At 45.3% G+C, this 12,825-nt stretch overlaps 1 protein-coding gene and 1 long non-coding RNA gene across 3 annotated transcripts in view; one reads left to right on the top strand and one right to left on the bottom strand.

Annotated features, from left to right (window-relative positions):
- Window positions 1-12,825, bottom strand: part of LOC135031207 (uncharacterized) — a 264,149-nt gene that overhangs the window by 67,680 nt on the left and 183,644 nt on the right. The gene's annotated exons all lie outside the window — the stretch shown is intronic.
- Window positions 1-12,825, top strand: part of LOC135031181 (AP-1 complex subunit beta-1) — a 263,841-nt gene that overhangs the window by 235,965 nt on the left and 15,051 nt on the right. For both annotated transcript variants that reach the window (XM_063953993.1, XM_063953992.1), the window contains 2 exons: window positions 1,477-1,606; window positions 11,832-11,916. In XM_063953993.1, the coding sequence (XP_063810063.1) occupies window positions 1,477-1,606; window positions 11,832-11,916 (215 nt within the window). The remainder of the gene's footprint in view (window positions 1-1,476; window positions 1,607-11,831; window positions 11,917-12,825) is intronic.

The following is a 12,825-nucleotide window of genomic DNA, read 5'->3' as shown; positions in this document are numbered from 1 at the left end:
GTGTACGGACCTTTAGAGATCATGTTTCTGTCATTGCTGGAGAGTTTCTGTGTGCTTTACAGCGGCTTTCATATTTATGAGAAATGTGACCTTACTTACAATACTATCTTCTCTGTGCTAGTAGCAATTCATGTAAGTTATACAAAGCAAGTGAGAACATTTAATTGCTATAGACATAAAGTATGTCTGTGATTTAAATCAAAAATTGCTTGATCCAAGTACTAATATAAGGAGCATCAAGACCATGTAGAGTATTATTACATAACTTATATGAGAACTTTCTGCTTTGTGTCCTAATTAATTAGCAGCAGGAAGAGACCTTTTTACTAAAGGCCCTCAAGTATAGGGCACTGTGTTTTTGCAATAAAATACCTTCCTACTCATTTAAAGAATAGAGTCATAAAGCGTTTGTTGTTTAGTACAATGGTTCTCAAACTGTGTGCCGTGGCACCCTGGGGTGCCTCAGGACATTTGCAGGGGTGCCCTGGGTTGGTGGCCCAGGACCAATTCAAATTATTTATGGTCAGTGTAATAGGCAAAACCAGTGCTGGTGACTTCCATTCATACGATATGTGGACAAACTGAAGCAAATCTTGTGTCTCACCACACAGTCGAACATAAGGATGAAATCTAAACACAATTTACTTATTTTAATATTTTTTCTAAATTTCTCAATATGAAACTTTTGGCCTAGGGGTGCCGTAAAAAAAAATTCTGATACTCTAGGGTGCCGTGATCCAAAAAAGTTTGAGAACCACTGCCTTAGTCCATGATCAGTACATGGCTTAAACTTCATGTTTAAACTTGCATTACGTAACGATCCAATGAATGGCATGCAGTTGGTCAGCTGTAAATAGGTGTGAGGATTAAAAGTATTAAAATGTGTAGGCCATAATAACCGCAAACCTATACTTGGGTGACCAGCTCAGTCTCTGACATTGAACATCTCACTGCATTTTCACAATGTTTTCTCAAGGGTAAAACAGTGATATTGATGGCAGGCCTACACTCCCAAAGTGGGAATTGGGAAATGTATGCAATTAACAAATGTTTTATTTTTATTTTGTTTATTTATCCTTGTTTATTAAAGCATGTTGTAATATTATATTTAAAGAGTCTAGTAATATGACTAGTAGCTGTTTTCCCTGAAGTAAACTTACATTTAGCTATATATATTATCGATTGCAAGTGAGTGGAAAGGCTAGTCTGGATTATCTGTAAAGCACTGAACTACAAGGTAAACATTGGTTGAATAGGTGCAACTGGCTCACTGAGAGGCTCATTAGATCTCTGACTACATTCATTTGTATGTCTGCAGTCAATTTGTTTGGATCCAGTCTTGCCTAGATTCTATTGACACCTACTGTCTGTAGCAGCCATGGCCAGAACGGGCTACAGGTGACGGGAACAGTGGTGGAGATTTCAGGAGTGATGTTTTACCTATGAGGGATTTTTTCTTTCTTTATATTTCATCAGCTTTGGAGTAATTCCCAGTGCCCCCCTGGCTATACATACACCCCTCATGCCAAACCAAAGCATTGACATTTCTCTGCCTCTCAATACTCTGGGACCTGTCATGAAAATGGAGCCACTTAATAACCTCCAGGTAAGTAACTACCTGTCATTTTTCTGACATTTCTCTGTGTGAATGGGTAAATATTGAGCTTCAGCCATTAAACCGTTTTATTGGCTGAAGTTATGTCATTGGTACTTCTGGCTTTCATTACACACTATGGAAATAAGGAGCAAGATAGCAACAGACGTTATGAGCATACACAACAATAAAGAAATGCTGTGTGTGTCCAAAGATAGGGCACACTTCCACTAAAGCATATTCGCTGTGCGGAATAGCTCAGCTGGGAGTGTTGTTGGTTCATGTATTCCCATTGAGCCATCTGTTCACCCCATTTATTCCTACTGATTCATCTAGAAAATAAATTAGAGTGCACCACCCATGCCAGACATGTCATTAATGACTCTGCCATCTTCTACAAGACTGTTCTGCTTCCTTTTTTCCTTTGTGGCAACATTCCAGGTTAGTGGCATAAATGCAGGTGGCAATCTGCCCCAGTATTAGATCCCAATCTGTGACTGTAACAATATTCTTCCAAGTGCTGGTGACTCCAGAACACGTCCTGTTTACAGAAAAGCTATTCTCTTCATGTGTGTAAATATCTGCTGGCGTATATAGAACTATGTATAAAATGTAATATATATTTGAGAGAACGAGAGAGATCCCAAGCACCGGCAATCAATAGCGTAGATATAGTAGTATTTAGGTGCCTTCCCAAGCGATGAACATAAACATATGCAGTAGAGACGTTTGTCCGAATCAACTTACAAAAGAAACATATCTTTTTACTAACACCCATATGAGCTGGGTGCTTCCTCCCCCAAGAGCAACTTGGGAACTGATGATGTTAGCCCACGGCAACGCACGCAGTCAGGGAGGTACAGGTGGGCACTCCACAAGTTAGCATATTCTTGCAGGTGCCAGAACTAATGGATGATATATGTGCAGAAAGGAACGGCACTCTGGAAACATAAACGACTTGAGTTTATTTAGTGCAGGAAACAGCAACGTTTTGGTCTGCACTGGCCCCTGTATAGCTTTATAAAGGGCCCTCTGCAGACCAGAAATGTTGCCGTTTCCTGCACTAAATAAACTCAAGTGGTTTGTGCAATCAAACTCTATCTATCTATCTATCTATCTATCTATCTATCTATCTATCTATCTATCTATCTATCTATCTATCTATCTATCTATCTATCTATCGATCGCACCTGCCAGGCATGGGGTGCAAAACTGCACTTGCAACTTCCAGGATTGGAGTGCAAGTGGTATGTGACCAAATTGTATAAATAAGAAACACGGAGCTTGGTATTCTCCATTCAGCATAATAAATAGTGGGGTTTTAGTTCATGAATTAATCAGTGCATTTAAGCTTGCAGCCCATCGTCAAGGGACCCCATATCTCTGCAACTCCCTCCCTGGTAACTGCTATCACATCATAATTCAACTTTAGGTATGCTAACTGTTATAAAGCTCACAAAGACTGTCACAAAGCATAGCTGCTGAAAAACTACTAGCAAAGCAGCTGACACGGGTTAAAATAATTGAGCTTACGCAGGGTGCATAAGAAGATGTGGTCACAAAAAAAATATTTAATCAAAATATATAAAACTTTTTTCTCTAACGTCCTAAGTGGATGCTGGGGACTCCGTCAGGACCATGGGGAATAGCGGCTCCGCAGGAGACGGCACAAAAATAAAGCTTTAGGATTAGGTGGTGTGTACTGGCTCCTCCCCCTATGACCCTCCTCCAAGCCTCAGTTAGGTTTTTGTGCCCGTCCGAGCAGGGTGCAATCTAGGTGGCTCTCCTAAAGAGCTGCTTAGAAAAAGTTTTTAGGTTTTTTATTTTCAGTGAGTCCTGCTGGCAACAGGCTCACTGCATCGAGGGACTTAGGGGAGAGAATTTCAACTCACCTGCGTGCAGGATGGATTGGATTCTTAGGCTACTGGACACCATTAGCTCCAGAGGGAGTCGGAACACAGGTCTCACCCTGGGGTTCGTCCCGGAGCCGCGCCGCCGACCCCCCTTACAGATGCTGAAGATTGAAGGTCCGGAAACAGGCGGCAGAAGGCTCTTCAGTCTTCATGAAGGTAGCGCACAGCACTGCAGCTGTGCGCCATTGTTGTCACACACTTCACACCAAGCGGTCACGGAGGGTGCAGGGCGCTGCTGGGGGCGCCCTGGGCAGCAATATTTAATACCTTTATGGCAAAAGAATACATCACATATAGCCATTGAGGCTATATGTATGTATTTAACCCATGCCAGTTATCTAAAACTACGGGAGAAAAGCCCGCCGAAATAGGGGGCGGAGCTTATTCTCCTCAGCACACAGCGCCATTTTCCTGCTCAGCTCCACTGTGAGGAAGGCTCCCAGGACTCTCCCCTGCACTGCACTACAGAAACAGGGTAAAACAGAGAGGGGGGGCCTTTTTTTTGGCGATATTTTGATATATTTAAGCTGCTATAAAGAACAACACTTATATAAGGTTGTTCCCATATATATTATAGCGCTTGGGTGTGTGCTGGCAAACTCTCCCTCTGTCTCCCCAAAGAGCTAGTGGGGTCCTGTCTTCGATAAGAGCATTCCCTGTGTGTCGGTACGTGTGTGTCGACATGTATGAGGACGATGTTGGTGTGGAGGCAGAGCAATTGCCGATAATGGTGATGTCACCCCCCAGGGAGTCGACACCGGAATGGATGGCTTTGTTTATGGAATTACGTGATAATGTCAGCACATTACAAAAATCAGTTGACGACATGAGACGGCCGGCAAACCAGTTAGTACCTGCCCAGGCGTCTCAGACACCGTCAGGGGCTGTAAAGCGCCCTTTACCTCAGTCGGTCGACACAGACACTGAATCTAGTGTCGACGGTGATGAAACAAACGTATTTTCAAGTAGGGCCACACGTTATATGATCACGGCAATGAAGGAGGCTTTGCATATCTCTGATACTGCAAGTACCACAAAAAGGGGTATTATGTGGGGGGTGAAAAAACTACCTGTAGTTTTTCCTGAATCAGAGGAATTAAATGATGTATGTGATGAAGCGTGGGTTAACCCAGATAGAAAAATGCTAATTTCAAAAAAGTTATTAGCATTATACCCTTTCCTGCCAGAGGTTAGGGCGCGCTGGGAAACACCCCCTAGGGTGGATAAGGCGCTCACACGCTTATCAAAACAAGTGGCGTTACCGTCTCCTGATACGGCCGCCCTCAGGGATCCAGCTGATAGGAGAATGGAAACTACCCTAAAAAGTATATACACACATACTGGTGTTATACTGCGACCAGCCATCGCCTCAGCCTGGATGTGCAGTGCTGGGGTCGTCTGGTTGGATTCCCTGACTGAAAATATTGATACCCTGGATAGGGACAGTATTTTATTGACTATAGAGCAATTAAAGGATGCTTTCCTTTATATGCGAGATGCTCAGAGAGATATTTGCACTCTGGCATCGAGAGTAAATGCGATGTCCATATCTGCCAGAAGGAGTTTATGGACGCGACAGTGGTCAGGTGATGCGGATTCCAAACGACATATGGAAGTATTGCCGTATAAAGGGGAGGAATTATTTGGCGTCGGTCTATCGGATCTGGTGGCCACGGCAACTGCCGGAAAATCCACCTTTTTACCTCAGACCCCCTCCCAACAGAAAAAGACACCGTCTTTTCAGCCGCAGTCCTTTCGGTCCTATAAGAACAAGCGGACAAAAGGACAGTCATATCTGCCTCGGGGCAGAGGAAGGGGTAAGAGAGGGCAGCAAGCAGCCCCTGCCCAGGAACAGAAGCCCTCCCAGGGTTCTGCAAAGCCCTCAGCATGACGCTGGGGCCTTACAAGCGGACTCAGGAGCGGTGGGGGGTCGACTCAAGAATTTCAGCGCACAGTGGGCTTGCTCACAGGTGGACCCCTGGATTCTGCAGGTAGTATCTCAGGGTTACAGGTTGGAATTCGAGAAGTCTCCCCCTCGCCGGTTCCTAAAGTCTGCTTTGCCAACGTCTCCCTCAGACAGGGCGACGGTATTGGAAGCCATTCACAAGCTGTTTTCTCAGCAGGTGATAGTCAAGGTACCCCTCCTACAACAGGGAAAGGGGTATTACTCCACGCTATTTGTGGTACCGAAGCCGGACGGCTCGGTAAGACCTATTCTAAATCTGAAATCTTTGAACCTGTACATACAAAAATTCAAGTTCAAGATGGAGTCACTCAGAGCAGTGATAGCGAATCTGGAAGAAGGGGACTTTATGGTGTCCCTGGACATAAAGGATGCTTACCTACATGTCCCAATTTGCCCTTCACATCAAGGGTACCTCAGGTTCGTGGTGCAAAACTGTAATTATCAGTTTCAGACGCTGCCGTTTGGATTGTCCACGGCACCTCTGGTCTTTACCAAGGTAATGGCCGAAATGATGATTCTTCTGCGAAGAAGAGGCGTATTAATTATCCCTTACTTGGACGATCTCCTGATAAGGGCAAGGTCCAGAGAACAGCTGGAGGACGGAGTAGCACTAACCCAACTAGTGCTGCAACAACACGGGTGGATTCTGAATTTTCCAAAATCTCAGTTGACCCCGACGACACGTCTGCTGTTCCTGGGAATGATTCTGGACACGGTTCAGAAAAAGGTGTTTCTTCCGGAGGAGAAAGCCAGGGAGTTATCCGAACTTGTCAGGAACCTCCTAAAACCAGGGAAAGTGTCTGTGCATCAATGCACAAGAGTCCTGGGAAAGATGGTGGCTTCTTACGAAGCGATTCCATTCGGCAGATTCCACGCACGAACTTTTCAGTGGGATCTGCTGGACAAATGGTCCGGATCGCATCTGCAGATGCATCAGCGGATAACCTTATCGCCACGGACAAGGGTGTCTCTTCTGTGGTGGTTGCAGAGTGCTCATCTGTTAGAGGGCCGCAGATTCGGCATACAGGACTGGGTCCTGGTGACCACGGATGCCAGTCTGAGAGGCTGGGGAGCGGTCACACAGGGAAGAAACTTCCAGGGAGTATGGTCAAGCCTGGAGATGTCTCTTCACATAAATATACTGGAGCTAAGAGCGATTTACAATGCTCTAAGTCTGGCAAAACCCCTGCTTCAGGGTCAGCCGGTGTTGATCCAGTCGGACAACATCACGGCAGTCGCCCACGTAAACAGACAGGGCGGCACAAGAAGCAGGACAGCAATGGCAGAAGCTGCAAGGATTCTTCGCTGGGCGGAAGATCATGTGATAGCACTGTCAGCAGTATTCATTCCGGGAGTGGACAACTGGGAAGCAGACTTCCTCAGCAGACACGATCTACACCCGGGAGAGTGGGGACTTCATCCAGAAGTCTTCCACATGATTGTGAACCGTTGGGAAAAACCAATGGTGGATATGATGGCGTCCCGCCTCAACAAAAAACTGGACAGGTATTGCGCCAGGTCAAGAGACCCTCAGGCAATAGCTGTGGACGCTCTGGTAACACCGTGGGTGTTCCAGTCAGTGTATGTGTTCCCTCCTCTGCCTCTCATACCAAAGGTACTGAGAATTATACGGCAAAAGGGAGTAAGAACGATACTAGTGGCTCCGGATTGGCCAAGAAGAACTTGGTACCCGGAACTTCAAGAGATGCTCACGGAGGATCCGTGGCCTCTACCTCTAAGACCGGACCTGCTTCAGCAGGGACCGTGTCTATTCCAAGACTTACCGCGGCTGCGTTTGACGGCATGGCGGTTGAACGCCGAATTCTAAGGGAAAAAGGCATTCCGGAAGAGGTCATTCCTACACTGGTAAAAGCCAGGAAGGAGGTGACTGCACAACATTATCACCGCATTTGGAGAAAATATGTTGCGTGGTGTGAGGCCAGGAAGGCCCCCACGGAGGAATTTCAACTGGGTCGATTCCTACATTTCCTGCAAACAGGATTGTCTATGGGCCTCAAATTGGGGTCCATTAAGGTTCAAATTTCGGCCCTGTCGATTTTCTTCCAGAAAGAATTGGCTTCAGTTCCTGAAGTCCAGACTTTTGTAAAAGGAGTACTACATATACAGCCCCCGGTTGTGCCCCCAGTGGCACCGTGGGATCTTAATGTAGTCTTGGATTTTCTCAAATCCCATTGGTTTGAGCCGCTCAAATCGGTGGAGTTGAAGTATCTTACATGGAAAGTAACCATGCTACTGGCCCTGGCTTCAGCCAGGAGAGTATCAGAATTGGCGGCTTTATCATATAAGAGCCCATATCTGATTTTCCATACGGACAGGGCAGAACTGCGGACACGTCCTCATTTCCTGCCTAAGGTGGTGTCAGCGTTTCACCTGAACCAGCCTATTGTGGTGCCTGCGGCTACTAACGATTTGGAAGATTCCAAGTTGTTGGACGTGGTCCGGGCATTGAAAATATATATTTCAAGAACGGCGGGAGTCAGAAAGTCTGACTCACTGTTTATATTGTATGCACCCAACAAGATGGGTGCTCCTGCTTCTAAGCAGACGATTGCTCGTTGGATTTGTAGCACAATTCAACTTGCACATTCTGTGGCAGGCTTGCCACAACCTAAATCTGTCAAGGCCCATTCCACAAGGAAAGTGGGCTCATCCTGGGCGGCTGCCCGGGGGGTCTCGGCATTACAACTCTGCCGAGCTGCTACTTGGTCAGGGGCAAACACATTTGCAAAATTCTACAAATTTGATACCCTGGCTGAGGAGGACCTTAAGTTCTCTCATTCGGTGCTGCAGAGTCATCCGCACTCTCCCGCCCGTTTGGGAGCTTTGGTATAATCCCCATGGTCCTGACGGAGTCCCCAGCATCCACTTAGGACGTTAGAGAAAATAAGAATTTACTTACCGATAATTCTATTTCTCGTAGTCCGTAGTGGATGCTGGGCGCCCATCCCAAGTGCGGATTGTCTGCAATACTTGTACATAGTTATTGTTACAAACAAATTCGGGTTGTTATTGTTGTGAGCCGTCTGTTCAGAGGCTCCTACGTTTGTCATACTGTTAACTGGGTTCAGATCACAAGTTATACGGTGTGGCTGGTATGAGTCTTACCCGGGATTCAATATCCTTCCTTATTGTGTACGCTCGTCCGGGCACAGTATCCTAACTGAGGCTTGGAGGAGGGTCATAGGGGGAGGAGCCAGTACACACCACCTAATCCTAAAGCTTTATTTTTGTGCCCTGTCTCCTGCGGAGCCGCTATTCCCCATGGTCCTGACGGAGTCCCCAGCATCCACTACGGACTACGAGAAATAGAATTATCGGTAAGTAAATTCTTATTATTACCCACTGCACTTGTTAATCCCAGGCATGGCCTGCAAAACTGCACTCTGCATTCCCAGGATTCCCAACCTGGTTTTGCCTTGCATCCGCTTTGAAAATACGGCATAGTCGCTGGAATTCCTGCGCAGGGTATTACATAAGCCCCTTGGTGTTAAAATGAATCTCCACTATTAGGTCTGCATCCACAGCACCTTTGCTTAGGCTTATTACTCTGTAGACCAGTGATGTTCAACCTTTTTAAACTCATGGCGCATTAAACAAGATTTTAAAATTGTCATGGCACACCATCAGTTTTTTTTTTAAATCAAATTTAATTTATAATATCAACATATATTGGTCCCCACTGTAATAAAATAAATGATTCCACTTTCTCAGTAATAAAACACATTGTCCCCCACTGTAATAGGCATACTGGCCCCTGCAGTAATAAAGCACATTAGCACCCAGCAGTAATAAAGCACATTAGCCCCCCAACAGTGATAAAGCACATTGCCCTCCCGCAGTAATAAAACATATTGGTCCTCACAGTAATGCCACACACTGCCCCCATAGTAATGCCACACACAGCATGCCTCCCCCCCCCCCCCCCGTAATTCCACACTTAGCCTACCCCCCAGTAATTCCACACTTAGCCTGCCCCCCCCCCCCCAGTAATTCCACACCTAGCCTGCCCCCCCAGTAATTCCACACGTAGCCTACCTCCCCCCAGTAATTCCACACATAGCCTGCCTTCCCCAGTAATTCCACACACAGCCTGCCTCCCCCCACCCCCAGTAATTCCACACATAGCGTGCCTCCCCCCACCCCCAGTAATTCCGCACGCAGCGGGCATCTATGACGGGCGGTGACAGTGCGTATCTCTGATGGGTGGCTGCGGCGGGCATCTCTGGTGGGTTGTGGCAGCGGACATCTTTGATGGGCGGCAGCAGTGCGTATCACTGGCGGGCAGCAGTAGCGGGCATCTCTGGTTGGCAGCGGCACACCTGCCAACCATCCGCGGCACACAGCGGTTGAAAAACATGCTGTAGACACAGTGGCTTCACTGTAATTGTCAGGACAGGCAGTCCCATTGGGAGGTGTATCCTCCCTCTGGGACTGCCAGACTGACCTGCGATTAGCCAAGGTAATAGAACTGTAGTAGAGTATATCACACTTCAGATGTACGAATGTGGCTAAACCTTATGTACCTAACTAAAAAAGCTTCACACTTTTAAACAGATATTGCAATACCATTGATTGTGGATACAGGTAAGTATAGTTGCTAGAATAGACTATAGGACAAATCTTAACTTCCCTTTAAACAGTTATGGTTCTCTTATAGGTAAATGTCAGTTGGAATCTCTCTTGTTCACGATAAAAACTCAAGAGATATCGCCTTATCAAATCGTGAACCAAAGAGATACCAACTGGCATTCACCTATAAGAGAACCATAGCTGTTTAAAGAGAAGTAAAGATTGTCCTATAGTCTGTTTTAGTACTTATGCCTTAGGGGACTCGGACGCTCGCATTTCTAAAGCACTGTATTTTCCACCGCCTCCCGCTAGCCCACCATTCCCATTATGCCATAGGGAACTCAGACGCTCATGTACTGTACATGTATTTTAAAAGCACCGTGTTTATACATTGTACTGTACATTCTTCCTTTTACACAATTAGTTGCGTCTCCATACACATACAGTACTCCATACACATACAGTAGGTCACCATCTTTTTCCACCGCCTCCCGTTACACCTACAGTATTAACATTACAGTCGTCACTGACCAATTGCCAGAGCTGTAGATCAATCCGCCGCTATACTGTACGATCGAAAGTACTGGATTAGTGGAGAATTAGCCACCCAGTGGTGGAGATGTGTAATGCATGCTGAGTATCTAGAATCGCCTCAACGCGCCTGCCTGTGATTAAACTCAGCTATCTCCTTAGCGTGACTAAACGTCCGTCTAGGCGGAGAATCAGTCAAGATAAAGGTGGCTACATCTGTATACTTGCCTGTATCCACAATCAATTTTATTGTGATTAGCAGAGAGATTGCTTCCTATGGGAAGCCTCTTCCTTCCTGATCGTTAGCCCAGCCCGGCTTCTATGGGCTGCAGCTGATGCAGTACATAGAAGCTGGGGGTTTGCACATGTGCACTCAAGCCGCAGCTTGTGCACATGCACTGGTCCCGGCGCCTCTCAGCTCCATTGCGCAGGTGTCACTGAAACTAATCTTTATATAGCATGTTTTTTTTATCGTAGGAGGATACATTACTCATATGGACAACTTCATACCACTTTGACAGCTAAATGGGCATGGTGATCAAATAACTGATATTCTTACAATACCTTATCTTTTTAAAAATGCATCCAGACGATTGTTTTAGGTCTTGTAGCCTGTCAATGACATATGGAAGCCTACGGCACCAAGATATGTTCAGTTGTGTGACAGCACTGTACATACCTTCCTCCCACAGAATTGCTAGCTCCCAGACATGTCCTTCCTCAGTATACTGATTTTGCAAACATGACTGTTGATAAGTGTATGGATTTGTTATAATTCTTAGTGACAGATGTTATAACCCTTCGTAGGATTACATGACAAAACTAGGTCTCAGAGTAACTCTACAGATTATAAAACCTGGTCTTGAGGCATGATGTAATGAGATTTTACATAGTCCTAATTATTTCCCATTGTATTATGCCTTTGAACAGAAAGATGAAAATGAAATACTTTGATGTTTCCTATTCTTTTTTTTTTTTGAGTAAATGCTTATAATCATCTCAGTCAGCAACAACATCAAGCGCATTTATTTATAGTACAGTATACAAATACAAATGTCACTTCTGTTGGCCTAATTGAGAGACTGACTTAGGAAAAGCCAAGTAGAGCCACAGTAGAGATGAAGGGTTAATAGATGTTATGAACTCTTTAGATCAGCTGCGGGTTATACGACGATGCCAGGGTCTTGATGCTAGTAAATCTAGCATGTTAATTTTTTGTTCTCCCTCTTGTCATTAGGTGGCTGTGAAAAACAACATTGATGTTTTCTACTTTAGCTGCCTCATCCCTTTACACGTACTGTTTGTGGAAGATGGCAAAATGGGTAAGAAGCAATCTTCTGAATGCAGTGTGCCAAATCTTATACTGTATATTAGTGTGCCAATTTAAAACGGTTGGATTCAAGTCTCATAAGTAACAAGACTACCCTTCGACTGGGGGGTATACTAAAGCTACAACTGTCATGTATCTTTTGTGACGTAGGATCCGGGCAGAGAATCCACGTCAGACAGGGATATGACCTGTCTTACGTGTATTTTCTGCCCAGGTCCAGTCGTTGCCCTCTGTCTGCAAGTGGTGTCCTGAAGAGCCGTGGCTTGTTGAATGAGCCGGCGGCACAGAGTGTGGTCCCAACATAAGTGCAGGAGGGGTGTTCCGGTTTTTCCGCGGAGCAGCTTTTGTTCATATTGTGTGGTAACCAGTCAACAGTGGTGAGAAACTTGGTACAAGTCTGATTTGATGTACCTGGATGACTTACTTGTATGGTTTTTAATGTTTTTAAATAAATTGATCTGCACTATGGGCGTCCACTTTCCTTAATTTATATATATAAATCCACAACAGAGGAGCACTCACCAGTCTTCAAAGCAGCCTTTTTCTTTATTTTCAAGTGGGACCTTTGTCTTGACAAAGGTCCCACTTGGGAACGAAACGTCGATACCCCCTTGTCTTATGACCTGTTGAAAATAAAGAAAAAGGCTGCTTTGAAGACTGGTGAGTGCTCCTCTGTTGTGGATTTATATTGGAATTGATGGGTCAGCATTATCTATCAATATATGGAAGTCACCCCAGCATATATTAACAAGGCCAGAGTGTGGACTGTTTGGAAATTAACAAGGCTAGAGTGTGGACTGTTTGGAAATTATATATTTATGTATATATAGCAAACAGCGACGGATGGATGCACTCACTCAGGACTTAGTATAGGAATGAAAACCGCAGAGACCAGCTGCTG

Source organism: Pseudophryne corroboree, chromosome 2 (assembly GCF_028390025.1).
Source record: "Pseudophryne corroboree isolate aPseCor3 chromosome 2, aPseCor3.hap2, whole genome shotgun sequence".
Lineage (NCBI taxonomy): Eukaryota > Metazoa > Chordata > Amphibia > Anura > Myobatrachidae > Pseudophryne > Pseudophryne corroboree.
This window is presented reverse-complemented; position numbering and strand designations above follow the sequence as displayed.